Source organism: Triticum aestivum, chromosome 4A, assembly GCF_018294505.1.
Source record: "Triticum aestivum cultivar Chinese Spring chromosome 4A, IWGSC CS RefSeq v2.1, whole genome shotgun sequence".
Taxonomy (NCBI): Eukaryota; Viridiplantae; Streptophyta; class Magnoliopsida; order Poales; family Poaceae; genus Triticum; species Triticum aestivum.
In genome coordinates, this window is record NC_057803.1 from 147,378,724 (window position 1) to 147,396,114 (window position 17,391).

The window sequence follows — 17,391 nt, forward strand, 5'->3', positions numbered from 1 at the left end:
GAGAAACTCTTTCTCGAGAAAGTGTCCATTCTTAGCAGCAAACACTTTGTCTTCAGACTTTTGGTAGAAGGAATACCCCAATTGTTTCTTTGGGATAACCTACAAAGTAGCATTTGACTGCTTTGGGATCGAGCTTATTTGGTTGTAAACGTTTTACATAAGTCTCGCAACCCCGGTCCTTGACTTCGCACACGATTACTTTGGGCGAAACATCAGCAAATTTTGTCCCTGTAACAGACAATTTATCTGGGTCGTGTGTGATCGACCCCCCTATCGCCCACCTTAGCAAGGCTATGGTTTGAAACTTTGTTCACCGAAAAGGGGTAAATCCATTTGCATATGAGTTAACTGCACTAGGGGAGCTTTGTCCGCACACAACCTCTAAAAAATGGAGATTTCTGTAGCACCTCTATGTCATCGTACGACCCTACTATGTCAAGGAAAAGTGTCAAATCCAGAGGTCGTGTGATGTAACTACTTCAAGATGATGGTGAACTCTTTGCAATGACCCTGGTATTGTCCTTGTTGAGCATATTGACAGTTCTTCCATTCCAGTGGATGCAATCCAGGGATTCGATCATACCTGGAAACCCTCTTAATTCTCCAAGTGACATGCGCCTTTTGTGTTTGCGGCAACTGGTTCTCTCAAGTACTCTGGTCCTCCCGGACCATTATAGTAGCAAATCTAACCATGGCCTCTAAGCACGTGCTCTCAGACATCCGAAGGTCCTCATCCCATTTAATTTGCGGATGTGCCATAGGCAAGCATTCTCATAGCAATCACGCACTTCTGATAACCAGATAACCCAAAGCAGCCAATAACATCCTTTTTCGGTTTAAAGTAATCATCATAGGCCATCATACCTTCATAGATGTGTTCAAACTTCAAACACATGTCGCCATATCTGGAATTAGCGTCAGAAATAGGGCTCAAATAGCGTGTTGGGGGCAAAGTAGGCATCATACAGATTCATATGCCCTCGTGCCCTATTTTGATTCAACAGTCGATGCCCCTTTGTTGAAATCTTGAAGTTGAGTACATACTCCTCCACAATCTCTATTTCTTCAAGAATCCTCCTCACCAGCCGTTTCATCGCCATATTCCTCATCATCCGACAAAGATCCATGAACTCGGCGTAGAAGTACTCCTTGTCTGAATCCATCATGTTTGTTTCAAAGTAAAGAACGAGAACACCAAAATATTTGGCGATGACATTTGAAACACTTGCCAGGCATGTTGTCAGTCATGGACAACGATAGCAGCGCGGAGGGTACCTCGTCGACGGTTCGATCTAGATATGAAGGCATGGGCCAAGGCAGAAACACTTGGCTGGAGCGACAGAGCACCGATAAGACTTGGACGCGGTCCGGGATGGTACAACATGGGCGGCGGTCTCTCAGAGCATGCATAGAAAGTGCAAAAGAGGGACACTAAAAAAACGACAACTCCAAATGGGATTTTTGGTGAGCCAGGGTTGTCATAGTTTGACGTGACATACGTTCAAACCCTTCCAAAGCTCTGTCAATTTGGTTTCGGTTGAAAAAATTCGGACGTTCGGAACGGTCCGGACATTTTTATACTTCACACTGATTGTATAAATTGTCCGGACCAATCGACCCAAATATTTACACGTGATTTGATGGTCAATGTTGTGGTTGAGGTTTATATAGTATAATCTAATCTGTTTCACTTTCACCGTATTAGCCGGATACTAGTGATTCTAGTAGTTTGTGTCGTCGAGTCATGGATATAGAAAGCAAGAAAATACAATGTAATATTAAAAATTGTTATCTGAATTGAGGGTAACTCATATGGTTAGATTTTTTGTGATGAAGTCAATCCGAAAAGTTATAGATTTGGCAATGATGTTTGCATTTTCTTTATTTATCTCAGACTTTTTGAAGATGTTCGTTACGAAATATCTGCGATTACTTCGTCAATTTTAAGATATGATGCCGGTCAATATCTCAAACATACTCATATGGATACATATGGATGAATGAGTATACCGCGTGTACATGAGCATCCGCGTTTGTACGTCAAAAATATTTTGGTGCGCCGAAAAACAGGCCAGACGTGGGATTAAACAGATACCGTGAATCACGAGCGCATGTTCCAGAAGAGCGCCACGAGTAACCGCGAGAGGCCACGCGTCCGTGGCGCTGGCATACGTGTCGCGTCCGGTTCTCAGGTTCTGGTCGTCTCGCTGTCGATCTGTTCCGAGGCGACTGGTTCTTCTCTGCTCCCTACCTCGGGCTTCAAAGAATCAAAGTTCACTCCCTCGTTTGCCACCATTGTACTACACGCATAGCTTGCAGTGCTTGTGCATTTCTCCGTAGCTTAGCTTGGCTAGCAGAGCAGAGGAAAAGGAGCAAAGATGAGCAGCCACGAGACGCGCAAGTTCGTGGACGAGGTGCGGGGCCTGGAGAAGAACTGGATGCTCGACCTCGGCCACCCCCTCCTCAACCGCGTCGCCGACAGCTTCGTCAAGGCCGCCGGGGTACCCATTCTGCTATGTACAAGTACTACATTTGCTCCAGCGTATGATGCGTAATTTGTGAAGATAATACTCCTGCCGTGACAGATCGGCGCGATACAGGCCGTCACGCGGGACTCCTACTTCATGGCCATCGAAGGTAACAAACCATTCATGCCAGTGCCATTAGTACTATATATATACTACTGCGGCTGCCGGACTGTGTAGAGGGCTCACTCTGTTTTGGTCCTGGGTTAATTTGCTGCTGCTGCAGGCGAGTCTGGGGGCACCGGAGCGGTGTCGGGCGCCACCGGCAGCAGCAAACGGACGTTCCCAGACCTCAATGGTAACTCCACTTTTCACCATCGGAACTAATTGCCGATTTGATTTGTATTTACTTCAGATTGATTCACGTATGTTTCCTTCTCTTCTCTTTTTTGACTGGAAAAAGGAGGGACGAGCAACAGCAAGTCAGCGGAGGCCATGGTAAGCAAGCAACGCCCACTTCTTGCTACCAAGAACACCGCCATTTTGGCACTGTCAATCCTTTCTCCTTAATAATGTTTTCTCTTGCTCTTCTCAGGTGAAAAGCGTCAGCAAGGAGTCGTTCCAGTGGGGTAAACAGTGCTCCCCTTATAATTTTGTTGATGTTGTTGCTGGTTCTTGAGGTTGCCGAGCTTTGTTAACGTTGCACACTCGATGCAGGGCTCGCGGCTGGGATGCACTCCGGCCTCACCTACGGCCTGGCGGAGGTGCGCGGGACCCACGACTGGAAGAACAGCGCGCTGGCGGGCGCCGTCACAGGCGCGGCGGTCGCGCTGACCTCGGACAACGCTTCGCACGAGCAGGTTGTGCAATGCGCCATCACCGGCGCCGCGCTGTCGGCTGCCGCCAACGTGCTCTCCGACATAGTTTAGGGAGTGCATTCGTATCATACCACCCGATGCCCCGGCGGAAGGCGAGCGGTAGTAGTATGCGGAATGGACTTGTTTAGGTGACGTGTTGTTGCGACTTGCGAGCGCACTTGTCCTGTGTTCCCTTCTTACGATCTTTTTTTTTTCTTTCAAAACGGTCCTTCTTACGATCTCGGTGTAGCCAGTTCAAATAATAACTGCCATATCTCCTTTCATACAGAAAGGTTGGACGCTATTCGCGGCGTCTTTGGTAGTGGTTAGGATTTCAGGAAGATAAAAATTGGTTTGACCAATGGGAAAGAGTGTTCTTTTTATAAAATCCGGTGTTTTAGTCGATAATCCACCTCTGAACCCAGACTCACATGACCCTGGTGAACAGCAACGCCATAAAAAATTGAAAAAAGATCTAATGAATCTGATCTTTTTTTTTTTGCAAGCAAGATGAGCATCTGTGTGATGTTCGTGCAAAATTTGATGATGTCCATATAAAATTTGATGAAGTTGAGACATTCTAAGAGCGTGTGGCAAAAATGACAAAATCGGATGTGAACAGTGCTGTTTTCGTATGTTTCTACAGACCTGATTTTTTTTTGGCAACAAGCTCCTCAAATGTTCAAACTTCATGAAATTTTACACTGTTTTCGTATGTTTCTAGAGACCTGATTTTTTTTGGCAACGAGCTCCTTGAATGTTCAAACTTCATGAAATTTTACACGAAAATCAAGCATTTGAGCATCTTCAATCAGAAAAAAATTGATATCTTTTGAATTTTTCTTAAGCACGTGCGCTCTCATGTTGTTTCAATAGGCTTCCTTGGCGTTGCGATGTTGTAATGAGAGAGAAAAATTATGACATTTTTTTGTTTGGCATGAAAGCTTTCAATCTATTTATTTTAATTATGATAGTACAAACAATATCAATGGGTAATTAGAAAAATTACAACCGCGTCCAGATCGCGAGTGACTACAAGCACTGAAGCAAGCTGAAGGTATGCCATCATCATCATCTTTCCTTTGCTGGAGCTGGACATAACTTGTAATAGAAAGTCGGAAAGTTGTTGTTGCCAACATCATCATCCTTCCTTTGCTGTAGCTGGACATAACTTGTAGTGGAAAGTTAGAAAGTTGTTGTGCTAAGGCATATAGGACCAACAAACTAAAGCAGCAACAATCGTTGAGGAAGAAAGTCATAGACCAGAAGGATTAAATACCACACTTTCTAACTTAATAACCATGACACATACCTAAATAGATCCACGTTCTTTATTTTAATTTATTTATTTCAACACATAGTATCCCATTGTATTAATTTATTTAATAAACTTAACTTTATTTCATTATTTCAACACATGGTAACCCATTTGTATTAATTTACTCGATGAAGAAGTTGTAGATTAGAAGAATCAAAACCTATAAATACCACACTCCCTAACTCAATAACCATGACTTAAGACCTAAATAGTTTTACGTTTCTTATTTCAACACATGGCATCTCATATGTATTAATTTATCCACCTTTGGACGGTGACCATAGTGATCACACAATTATAACACGTTTGAATGTCAGTCATATGGCATCTCTATTGATATAAGATGAGAAATATGCTTTTTTTTTGTGAGGTTTTGACGAGGCGTGCATGTGTGATTATAAATACTGCATCCATAACGAGCATGAGGACAAGGTCGTCGTGGCCAACGGGCACAACAAGGAGGAGGAGCTTGGGGTGATGGGCGTCAGCTGTAGCGCGAACAACCACGTGAAGCAGCTACTTGGAGACGGGATGAGGAGATGTGGGCTACTTGGTGGCTGACAGCGGCGAGGAATAGCCTGCCGCCGACGCCGCTACTTGGAGACTGGACGAAGAGAGGCTGGCTACTTAGTGGCTGACTTGTCGGTGCCAACAGCATGGCTGACATGATCACTAGCTTACTTGACTTGGAGGCCTGTACACTACCGTTGGATTGGGAAGAACCGTCGCAGAGAAGCTATTGGTGCTCACAAACTATCGTTATCGCCTTCGCTCACAATACGTCGTAGGCGATGCCAGTCAAGAGACGCCTCCGCCTTCGCCACCCTTGCTCACGACATATCAAACTAGGGATTGGGTTAAGGAAAAGAGGATTGGGCGGGCTGGGTTAGGTCTTGATGGGCGTGTTAGAGAGAGTGAGAGTGATCTAGGTGGGTCGATGGGCTGCAGCCTGTGGTGTGTTTCTGTTGGGTGCATCGTGCATGCTACAACAGTATGACATTATTGTGTTTAGCGAGATTTAGCAGCGCCAACAGCGCACTTAGAGCATCTCTAGCAGATCCACTAGAGCCCCCCCCCCCCCCCCCCCCGGTCTAGAAAATTGCGGCCGATATGCGGTTTTTACCTTGTTTTACAGTCCAAACATGTACTGCATATCAACCCGGTCCAAAAAAAAATATCGAGGGACCCATATATGCACCCCTCCACTGAGCGGTACCGGGGACATTTAGGGTTAGCCCCCTTCCCATCATCCACATTTCGTCTCCTCCGCCGCTGGGCTTAGCCAATTCCGGCGAATACTTTCTCGCTCCTCCTCTCCTTTTTCTCCGTTTCTGGTAGATCGATGGCCAGCGAATCCAGCCGCGGCCGTGGAGGCCACGTCGATGCGGGTGGAAGCCGTGACACCCACGTCCATGCACCGTTGAGCAAGCATGCCTGCCACAACACAGAGGCTGAAAGCTCCAACTGCGTCGTGGTGACGGTCTCCACCTCTAGCGACGATGAGCACGAGGCACGACAGACGTGGAGATCGATGCAAGGCGGGACCGCACCCGGCTCTACCGGAGTGGCGAGCGAGACACGCGGGCCAGCTTCGACGTGCTCAACAAGCTATGACGGTCTATGCGCATCAAGAAAGAGGTGTTTGATAGATTGGGAAATACTTACTATCAGTAGGCTGATAGGAGGCCAACGTCAGGCCAATCGACGACCGTCGATTCAATAGAGATCTGATGGTCACATATTGTGCTCCAGATATTGTTTTTAGAAAACAAAATCCCTCGGCCAGGAACTACCTACCCACAAACTCCGCACGGAACTTCTGCCTAATTACTCTCCTCATATCTCTCCCGATTCCACTCCCCGCCAGCCACGCACCTCCCAGATCCTCTTCTCCCCCGGCCTTGCACGCACCTGCATCTCATCGTCGTCGAGCAGCACGACCACTTCACCGGCCACTTCCGTCCCATCCACCGCGCCGGAGCGCCACTCTTCCGTACATGCAGCGGTGCTCATCTCCAGCCAAGGTGGCCGCTGGTGTGGTTGCCTAACCATGCTCCCGGAGGATCACTACATGCCAGGAGGATCAGAAGCCATAAGAATCAGCACGCATCCCTTTTGGATGTTCCTTTTTGCCGAATTCTTTGCGTCCATGCAGGTACTATTTATTTCTTTTTGAAACGGACCAGGTACTATTTTGAGATTGTATGAGTATATGCTTTCAAATTTCCATGGATACGTATTATATTGCTTCTACCTGACATACAATTCCCTTCATACATACATAGCTGTAGTTCTTGACCAATGTTCCAAAAAAAACTGTAGTTTTTGACCGTGTATAGTTTGTTTCATGTGTTTCATACATGCGCTTCTACACTGTGTTCAGCTTGCTTCATTTGCATGCTTCGTAATGTTTTGTAGGCGTTGTGTTCGAACTCAATTCAAACAACTCATTTTGTAATTTCTGCAGGGTTGTCAACAGCGGAAGAACATGCCATGCCGATGTGAGATCAATTTGGAAGCAAATTAGCGTGTCACACACTCAGTGGCCACATGTCAAGATTGTTGGCCCCTCAATGGCGTCGACGCTCGCCGACGTTGACACCATAGATTTGTGGGAGAAATGAATGTCATCAAGACTAGGTCGGACATGGTTGGATGGAGCATAGAGGGGAACTAGAGATTAGGAAGCACGATTTGTGTTTCGAAGCATTACTTCGATGTGATTAATTTCATCATTCATTGTGCTTCCACATGATTTCTTTGCGAAGCAACTGTTTTCATTATACATCAAGATTGTATCAATTGCAATTACTAATTGGTTGGAAGAAATTTTGTAAGTGATGGAAGCACGAGATTGATGCTTTTGAAACAAGAAAAAAATGCTTTTCTTCTAGCAATGCGTCATCATTCATGTTGTGCTTCCATGTGATTTCTTTGCGAAGCAAAATTTTCTTTATTTGAAGAATATCATGTCACATGCGATTTTATTACTATTTGATTGAAAGCAATTTTATAGTTGATGGAAGCACGAGACTGATGCTTTTGAAGGAAATATGTTTTTTTTAACAATGCGTCATCATTCATGTTGTGATTCCACGTGATTTCTTTGCGAAGCAAAATTTTTTCTTTATTTGAAAATATCGTGTCACATGCAATTTTATTACTATTTGGTTGGAAGCAATTTTATAGTTGACGGAAGCACGAGACTGATGCTTTTGAAACAAGCGAAGATATGTTTTTTTTAATAATGCGTCATCATTCATGTTGTGCTTCCACGTGATTCCTTCGCGAAGAAAATTTTTCTTTATACTAAAAGATTGTTTTCTTTGCAATTTCATTACTAGTTGGTTGGAAGCAATTTTATAGTTGATGGAAGCACCAGGTTGATACTTTTGAAATTAGTCAGAAAAATACCTTTTTTTATTTTGAAGGAAACAAATCACTGTTTAGTTGGATGAATTCTCTAGTCGATGGAACAGTGCTTCCGGCACAAAAAATTTGTTACTAGAATATAGGTTTGGAAGCAAATATTAGAAACGAAGCTGGAAGCAAATATTCACTGTCATGCTCATGCTTCCTTGACCGGGGAAGGATCAATTAACGTACTCAGCGCATAATTAGTGGCGGACAGAGAGGTTAGCGGCAGGAGAGGACATGCTACGGGATCAGTTACCAGAAGCACGTAATTAGTGGAGGAAAGAGACAATTCAACGCCTGACTCGTTCCTACTAGATCGGACGAATATCATTGTTTTAATCCTAGGGTCACCGACTAGTCTGATAAAATACAACATAGCAGTAGTTTGATAGATTCATCATGATCATTGAAGCTACATCTTCTAAATCATGTCCAGTTACATTTTGCCAAATTGTACTTAGTTAAAATGATTTGTTTATAGACAAACCACATAAATACTTTATTTTTAAGGCACTTTGACTCATCGATCGAGGGATAGAGCCAGAGTTGATAATATCCAAATACATGGATTTTACCGAAAACACTCCATTCTTGGTTAGTTTTCAGCAATGTTTTAAATAGCGGACTATGACATTTAACGGCAACCCTTAGTCAGCTATAGCTGGGCTATAGCGGCAAATTGTACGTGAAATCATTTAGCGGCAACATCCTCAAACAGCTATAGCGGGGCTATAGTCGGCTATTTAAAACTATGGTTTTCAGTGCAGTTGGTTTGGCTGTTGAGAAAGGTTTACATCCATCAATTTTCTCACAAGATGGAGCCAAGCTTTCTAACGGTTCCCCGCTAAAGTCCTCTTGAATTGAATATTGAGAGGGTTGGACTGTAATACTGTTGCAACGTAAGCATCTCTACGCTGAACAATATTATAGAGAGAAAGATATTGGATAGCTAGAGACGTCTTCCCTAATCATGTATCCTCCATATTCACAAAAATAAATAAATCATGTATCCTCTCAGAATTTCATGGTAGTATCATTTCTAACAATAACTTTTATCATGTGGAGCGGTCAAGCACTACCTCAACTACATAGTTGAGGTTTACATCCATCAATTTCATGTATGATTTCACTCTCATCAGCCCTTTCCAAAATGGTGCTCAGGTGTCGCGCTGCCGCCGCCGAACACATTGCCGCACAGTGCACGATGACGAACGACAAAGAAGGTGCTCAGGGCCGCCTCAAAGCCACCAAGAAAGGAGCACTAGCTCGCATGGGCGTTGCGCAAGTCCGCGGTCAAGCACTACCTCAACTACGTTGAGTGAGCACGGTGGCAAGAAATTCCGGTAAACTAGGGTTAGGGGTAGGTCTCCGTTAGTACGTAATCCTTTCATATGTTAGTATGAACTATGTTTTTTTCCCGGAAATAGTATGAATTTTGTTTGATGAACTCGTCTTCGTTTGTGAATTTTGTTTGTGATGAACTGACGCATTATCCCACTGAGCAAATAATGGTGTGAAATAATTTTTCGAATTATCCAGTACGGTTTTGTGTATCTGTTCCGCGTGATGAGTTTGCAACCCGTAAAACCAGTTTCCAGATTTTAAGGGCTCTTTTTTTTAGGAAATTTAAGGGCTCTTAGAGCCATAGGGAGCAACTTTGCTAAAATATAGCGTGTTTCTTCTAGATAGTGACGCACAGCGAAATACGGCGCTGTTTTTTTCTTTGGCCAAAACACATTTTCCATCGTGAGGCGCCTTCTGCACAGCGAAAACGTCTTCCGTTATTCCGGTTCATCCAACATAAGACATACTACGAGCTCCTCCCTCCCCCGGCAGCCAGCGTCGGAGTAGACGGGAATGGCTTCCCGCCTCATAACCAGATCAACGGCCGCGGTCCTCCTCTCCCACCTCCGCTCCAGGACGCCGAATCCTACCCACCACCTCCTCACACATGGAGCTGCCATGTCCTCCCTTCTGGGACCCACTCACGGCCTTCCTGCCACCGCCAGATCACGCCCCCTCCTCGAGCCGACTCGGTGGTTCTCTTCGCCGGCGCCGGTGGTGGAGGCGCCGAGGACGGTTGACGGCCTGACTGTGGACTCTATTGCCGACAAGGGCTGGACGATCCTCGCCGAGGCCGAGAGCGACTGGCGCAGCCACGCCGCCGCCGTCGCGCAGTCCATCAGGCTTATTAAGAAGCGTCTCAAGGTCCAATCTTGTACGACACTTGTTGCTCTCTGTCTTCCGTACTCCAAATTGATCAGGGCGTCGGGTGTTATTGATTTGTAGTGCATCTGATGTGCATCTGATGTGCTTGTTTCTCTCGGGCATATCGACAAACACCTACCGTTCGTTCTCAGGTGCACGCGTATGTGTGTGTGCTCGTGCAGCGATCTCTGTTCAAGCACATTTTTGCATAGTTCCAGGCAGGGTGGCGCAGGATCAGGTGTTGGAATATGTTTGTGGGGACTTACACATTTTTGCATAGTTGCTGGTAGAGTGGCTGTGGATAGGTGTTGGAATGTGTTTGTGTGTACTTACCGCTGTAAGCTTCTTGAATTGGGTTTTAATTTTTGCAGTGGAAATGGTTACTGGAGAGGTCGAAGCAGTTGGCTGTGGTATTGGAGAAGCCAGACCTCTGGGAGGATCCAGTTTTTGCTGGGAATGTTAGTCGTGAACAAGGCGAGCTCATGGGCAAGATTAAGTCAGTGAACCAATTCGAGCAACAATTGATGGAGCACATCGACATGTTGAGGCTTGCACGTGAAGAGGGTGACAATGAACTCGAGACGGTGAATACATTGCTTCTTTTACATAATTACATTGTATTGAGCTCCAAACACACTTACATGGATCTTTGCTGGAACCCCTCATGGTGCAAACTAGCTGCTTATTTTATGGCCCGGTTAACTGTCCTGTGCAGGAATCCATGCGAGCATTGGCCGATATGAGAAGAGATGCAAAGGAGAAAGAACTCAATGCATTGCTTTCTGGAGATAATGACGTTTACCCTTGCTTCATTGAGGTATGCTCTTCACATTATCTTAAGCAATTCTTATTTCTTAGTGCAGTGCTCACTCTATAACTCTGTAGTCTGTACATTAGCCCGAAAAATTGGAACAGTAATGTTTCTTTTAAGCTTCATAGTGATGTTATTTGTGGCATTCCTTGCATGATCCCATAACCAGGTCCAAGCAGGAGCCGGAGGCGTTGAGAGCATGGATTGGGCTGCCATGGTTATGAACATGTACAGATCATGGGCTCAGAGACGGGGATACAGAGTCACTATAATAGAAGAAATACCTGGTGAACTAGCAGGAATCAAGGTTTGCTTGTTTTATTTTTTTCATCACTTCACACCACTCAATCCGGTCAGTTCACCACTTAATGCATAATTAGCGTCAGTTTTATCCATTTCTAGAGATGAAAACGAATGTGAAATCAAGTCATGTGCACATTAAGCTCTCATTTATTTTTACTGTCTGTTAACTTTTCATTTGAGGCCAATTTTAGCAAACTGTTGATCTTATACTGAATACCTGCTATTCCAGAGGGCTACTATCAAAGTTGATGGTGAGTATGCATTTGGATATGCGAAATCTGAAATAGGAGTTCACAGATTAGTGCGGATTTCTCCATTTGACAGTGGAAAGCGGCGGCACACTTCCTTTGCTGCTGTCGCTGTCATACCTATTCTTGGTGAGGCCTCTAGCCGATACCAGATAAACGAATCGGATCTTCGGATAGAACGCTTCCGTTCTGGTGGACCTGGCGGCCAGCATGCCAACACCACAGAAAGTGCTGTTAGAATTGTGCACATCCCAACTGGTACAACGGCAACTTGTCAAAATGAAAGGTAGTTTTCATGCGTTTAGAATTCAAATATTTAATCATAGCTCAAGAAAAATATAGTTATAAATCTTTTGAATATAACCAGCACTGTTATCATATGCTCCCTCTGTCGGGAATTACTTGCTGTAGAAATGGATGTATCTAGACGTATTTTAGTTCTAGATACATCCATTTTTATTGATTTCTGCTAGAAGTAATTCGGGACGGAGGGAGTATCTCTTAACTGGTAATCAATAGGGACTTCCTGAATCCTTTGCTTGAGTAGAACATATGTGTACTAACTTGTTTAAGAAAAATTCAGGTCACAACATATGAATAGGGCATCAGCAATGGCGGTGCTTCAATCTAGGTTGGACCAGCTTGAGATTACCCGTCAAGCGCAGATGAATGCAGAGCACACGCAATCACTGTCTGAAATAAGCTGGGGAAACCAAATAAGATCGTATGTGCTACAGGTGAGGCTTCCATTTTTCAAGATTAACAAGATTAGGTTAACTTCTTTGGCAAGGATAAACTTAGAACTTTAGCTTGCTTTATCTACTCCGCTGCATTCATCAGCTCTTTTACATTGTTTGCGTCCTCACATGCTGTTGATTGAGAATCAAGAAAGAAGCTGCACCGTACAAACTTTGCCATGCAACTACATTGTTCATATGGTCAAATATCAAACTGATGTTTTCCTTTTTTGTAGCCATACCGTATGGTCAAAGATCTCCGGACAAACTATGAAGTGTCTGATCCCGATTCAGTCCTGGAAGGCGACCTGGATGATTTCATACTGAGCTTTTTGTCATTATCATTGGATAAAGTTGATGAAAGTGTCTGAACACAAACCATGTCTATCATGTATTGTTAGCACCAGCAGACCGTGACAGTGCCCAACTGACAGTAAGAGGGGCTATTATTTTCTTTACTACACTGACAAATACAATGGACATCTTGAGTGGCGAAAGGTGCGGAATAACTGTCAAGCGCAAAAACCAGAGCTAGTTTCCTACTTTACTAGTACGAATGTTCTAGTCTATATCTTGGTAGTTAGGGAAGGTAATGTAACGGAAATGTGGTTGATCAGAGAGGCAATATAATGAAACTATGATCGATTGTTGGCCTATATTTTCATTTTATATTGCTGTTGCGAATGGTGATCGAACAGTCTTTATTCCAGTTCTACATGCTACAGTCAATCCCCTGCAAATATTGTGTTACAATTGCAAGGAGGTGCTGGTAGTGATCTGACTTGAAACAAAATTTGATTTGTCAGGTTCGGTGTCTGGGATAAGGTGCCATTTTTTTGCTCATGTTCAGATGCATGGAGGCGACCATATACAGTATTTTCTTGTACTGTACTTCATAGTATCAGTACTTACAGTATTCATAGTGCCACTCTGCTTACCAAAGTAGTAGTTTTTTCTTTTTTTCTTTTTTGCATTGCCGTCTGAAATAAGCTGTAAGCTTTCTGTTGCTCTTGCTGGAGATGAAGAATGAAGCATGCGTACGAGTGAACGCAGCAGCATCCATTTGAATGCTACTGACATGACTTACATTTCACAATGGTGGCTACAGCTACATCTTACATAGTCATAGAAAAATCTTGTCTGTAAAGTAGGACGTGTTGCGTGTTTTGATCTCTGCACGTTCATATCCAAACCAATCCAAGGATCGAGTTGATCACTAGACACTAGGGTTTGGCGGCCCTGAACTCTGGGTGCAGGAGGCGGCCGATCTGCTCGTCGTCGGCGTCCAGCGGCCGCCCGGTGTCGTTCCTGACGCGCCGCACGGCCGTGGTGTTGAGCGACTCGTGCTGGAACCCGTAGAGGCCGAGTATCTGGTCGTCGGCGAAGTTGAGCGCGCGCTCCATGCCCTGGCGGCACCGCACGGCCCCGTAGCTCGCGCTCTGCTCCCCGCACGGCTTGCACCCGACGAAGTGCGTCACGAGCGGCCAGCGGTCGTCGCCGAGCCCCGGCCGGCCCTTGCTCCGCATCTCCTCGTACCGGTCCACGATCCCCTCCCAGAACCCGTGCAGGAGGTAGGAGCTCTCCAGGAACACCTTACCGCCCCACCTGCCGCGCTCCGTCACCAGCAGGTACACCAGCGCCGACTGGTCGTCGGCCTCGTAGGCCGCCCGGTTGGACAGCGCCGCTGCGAAGACCTTCCCGTACCTGTCGCGCACCGGGCCGCGCGGCCCCATGCGCGCCCACGCGTCCAGGAGGTCCAGCGACCACTGACAGTTGCGGATCACGAAGCTGCCAGCGTTGGTGCCCAGCCAGTTCTTGGCGCCGTACACCGCGTCGTCCCAGCCGTGGAGTAGCAGGTTGTGCCGCGCGTACTTGCCCCACGGCGGCTCGAACAGCATGTCCGTGAACACCACGTCCGAGTCCACCCACCAGAGGAGCTCCACCTCGGGGTGCGCCACCATCAGCGCGCGCAGCAGCGGCAGCTTCGTCCAGAACCCGTTCATCTCGGCGTCCAGCACCGCGTTGCTGTAGAAGATGTCGAAGCCGTGGACGCGGCAGTAGTCCGCCTTGTTCTTGAACGCCCGGAGGAGCACGTGGTCGCCCTCCGGGTCCTTGCACCGGCGCGGCGACGATCCGGTGACCACGAGCACCCGGGGCCGCTCCGGCGCGACCAAGGCCGGGAACCGAGGGTGCGCGGCGAGCCAAGCCGCTCTGCGGGCGTCGTAGTCGGACACGTTCGGGCCGAGCGAGTACGGCCGGTCGGTCAGCTGGCGCAGCGGCGGGAGCTGCTGTTGCTCCTCGCTGGGAACAACCGCCACCGCCGTCGCTAGCGCACTGGCCGGAGCGTCACGGTCGCCGTCGCGCGGGGCGTACTCGATGCGGATGCGTGGGAGCGCCAGGTCGGCCGTGAACAAGAAGAGCGCGCACGGCGCGACGATGAACATGACGATCGGGATGATCGGGACGGCAAACAGCAGCTTCTGCCGTGCTCGCCTCTCGGCCGACACTTGCTGCTCATGCTGGCCGCCGCTGTGCTCCTCCGCCATCGCCGAGGACGGAAGAGGCATGCATGCGCTAGCGGCTGCACCCTACGCGCTCGACTACTCTATGTATGACTATGACGCTGCACCACCCCTGGTTAAATCAGAGAGGCGATGACGCGTTGGGTTTGGAGGTTCCGTTGTTTCGGCGAGGGCGACTGGCGCCGGCTGGTGTTGGAGTCTTTGTGAATGCCTGCCATAGAAGAATATGCTCCTGTAGTCCTGCTGATTGCAAGTAGTTGTGCACATGTAAAAATGGTAGGTGCATGTGCCCGAAATGGCGCACCCAACCAACACAGGTAAACCCATTTCCTAATTGCACAAGACACACCGCTTGAGCAATGGTAATAACCCGTATTTTCCGCGTTGACAGCAAATGCTGCCTTTGCAATCTTAGCTACTCCAGTTTTCATTGTAGCGATCTCGCCATGGCGTTTCGTATATGGAATTATCAATTAGCCGGCGGGTTCCGAGAGGAAACAACACTCATGGTCTGCCATGTCGCCATTTGTCCAGCACATAGGGGCAGTGTGGTTAGCTTGTTCCATGTGACGTGCATGCTAATTAATTTGTCCGAAATTGTGTGCAAATGGTACTTGATCTATCCATAATATATTGTCTCCCAAATGAAGTGATCATATGCTGATAGCTCCAGCTCAACAGTTTTTTTAGGCAATCCAGCTCAACAGTTGACCTGTTGGATTATAGATGGGCTTTCGTCATATAGGACAATAATCCCTAATTAATCTTTAAGGCCCATTTAGATGCATGATAAGTGATGAGAAATTTAGTACCATATTGCTAATGGAGTAAGAGTGAGACCTCTTTATAAGTGCTCTACCACATGCCATTGCGAGCTTGGAAAAAGAAATTGCACACACGCGCTCCTCCTCTTCCGCCTGCCACGTCACGACGCGCGCGTTGCATGTTGACGAATTCACTCCCTCCTTGCACAACCCTAGCCGTCATCTATTGTTCCTCTCAGTGTGCTGCTCCCGGCGATCCCATTCCGACGACCACATGCACGGTTGGTCGAGAGAGTAGGTGCCTCCAGAACCCTGTCGTTCAAGATCCTGCCCGGGAGAATGGCAATAAGGTTTTTGAGGAGCGTCTCGACGCGACTTCTCGATCCGCCCCCGTCTTCATCCTCCTCTGCTTCCACTACTTCCCCTGCATCGACACCATGGTCGAAGACGCCGCCGCTAAGAAGAAGTCCATGGACAATGCAGAGGCTAATGCTGCCGCCGCGTTAGCCTGGCCAACCGGCAGGTATGATCTGTTCATCCCTCGTTTACTCATTCATGCACTAGCCGTATATGTTGTGTTCATAGATGCTTCGATTCTATATACTGTACGTGCTCACATGCTTAGGTATCGGTATGAGTTGCATATCGTATTTGCCATGCTCACCGTTTACTTATGGATTGGTCTAATAAAAAATGTGTTGATCTTTCCAACAATCCAAAAACCTTACTTTAGGCACTTTTTTTATTCAAGGCTTTGCAGCTACTCTGAAACAAAAAAGTTTATCAGAACGCATTTTAAGCGTTGACAGACAAGGACCGCATTGTGGCTCACAGCGATGAACGTGCTCTGGGTTGATGGTGTGTCTCCCACGGAAACGATCTCCTGAACAAGAGAAGGGATTAAGGGAGGCAGCCACCATTTTGTGGGAGCAGTTCTGAGTGTGATTGAAGACAAGTTAGTTGACGCATATATTCATTGCCAAAAACATATGGGATGCACTCGAAGTTAAGTTCGGCGCAACCGATGCTGGAAGCAAACTATATGCCATGGACCAGCTCCATGATTACATGATGGTTGATAACCATTTTGTACTAGACCAGGCTCGTGATCTATAGTGCATCGCTAAGGAGCTGTAGTTCCTAAAGTGTGAGTTACCGAATAAGTTTGTCGTTATTGCAAAACTACCTCCTGGATGGAGGAACTTTTTGGGGAACGTAGTAATTTCAAAAAAATTCCTACGCACACGCAAGATCATGGTGATGCATAGCAACGAGAGGGGAGAGTGTTGTCTATGTACCCTCGTAAACCGGAAGCGGAAGCGTTAGCACAACGCGGTTGATGTAGTCGTACGTCTTCACGGCCCGACCGATCAAGCACCGAAACTACGGCACCTCCGAGTTCTAGCACACGTTCAGCTCGATGACGATCCCCAGACTCCGATCCAGCAAAGTGTCGGGGAAGAGTTCCGTCAACACGACAGCGTGGTGACGATCTTGATGTTCTACCGTCGCAGGGCTTCGCCTAAGCACCACTACAATATTATCCAGGATTATGGTGGAGGGGGCACCACACACGGCTAAGAGAACGATCACGAAGATCAACTTGTTGTGTCTAGAGGTGCCCCCCTGCCCCTGTATATAAAGGAGCAAGGAGGAGAGGCCGGCCGGCCCTTGGGGCGTGCCAAGGAGGGGGGAGTCCTCCTCCTAGTAGGAGTAGGACTCCCCTTTCCTAGTCCAACTA

At 46.8% G+C, this 17,391-nt stretch overlaps 3 protein-coding genes across 4 annotated transcripts; 2 read left to right on the plus strand and 1 right to left on the minus strand.

The window, feature by feature from the left end:
* The first annotated feature begins 2,230 nt into the window (after positions 1-2,230).
* LOC123085658 (outer envelope pore protein 16-2, chloroplastic) lies at positions 2,231-3,684 on the plus strand. Its single transcript, XM_044507331.1, has 6 exons — positions 2,231-2,501; positions 2,586-2,637; positions 2,752-2,823; positions 2,929-2,963; positions 3,061-3,094; positions 3,183-3,684. Exons 1-6 carry the CDS (start codon positions 2,379-2,381, stop codon positions 3,392-3,394), a joined length of 528 nt encoding a protein of 175 aa, XP_044363266.1. The 5' UTR covers positions 2,231-2,378; the 3' UTR covers positions 3,395-3,684.
* A 6,176-nt stretch (positions 3,685-9,860) lies between these two features.
* On the plus strand, positions 9,861-13,489 carry LOC123085659 (peptide chain release factor PrfB2, chloroplastic). 2 transcript variants are annotated; one of them, XR_006439847.1, is made up of 8 exons: positions 9,861-10,265; positions 10,637-10,849; positions 10,981-11,082; positions 11,246-11,383; positions 11,609-11,913; positions 12,211-12,364; positions 12,601-12,862; positions 13,171-13,489. XR_006439847.1 is itself a non-coding variant. In XM_044507332.1 (7 exons), exons 1-7 carry the CDS (start codon positions 9,915-9,917, stop codon positions 12,733-12,735), a joined length of 1,398 nt encoding a protein of 465 aa, XP_044363267.1. In that variant the 5' UTR covers positions 9,861-9,914; the 3' UTR covers positions 12,736-13,018. The 2 variants fall into 2 exon arrangements, 1 of the variants encoding a protein (XP_044363267.1); XM_044507332.1 differs by lacking the exon at positions 13,171-13,489 and having other exon boundaries at positions 12,601-13,018.
* On the minus strand, positions 13,181-15,029 carry LOC123085660 (probable glycosyltransferase 4). The gene has a single exon (XM_044507333.1). It carries the CDS (start codon positions 14,929-14,931, stop codon positions 13,588-13,590), a length of 1,344 nt encoding a protein of 447 aa, XP_044363268.1. The 5' UTR covers positions 14,932-15,029; the 3' UTR covers positions 13,181-13,587.
* Positions 15,030-17,391: the final 2,362 nt, after the last annotated feature.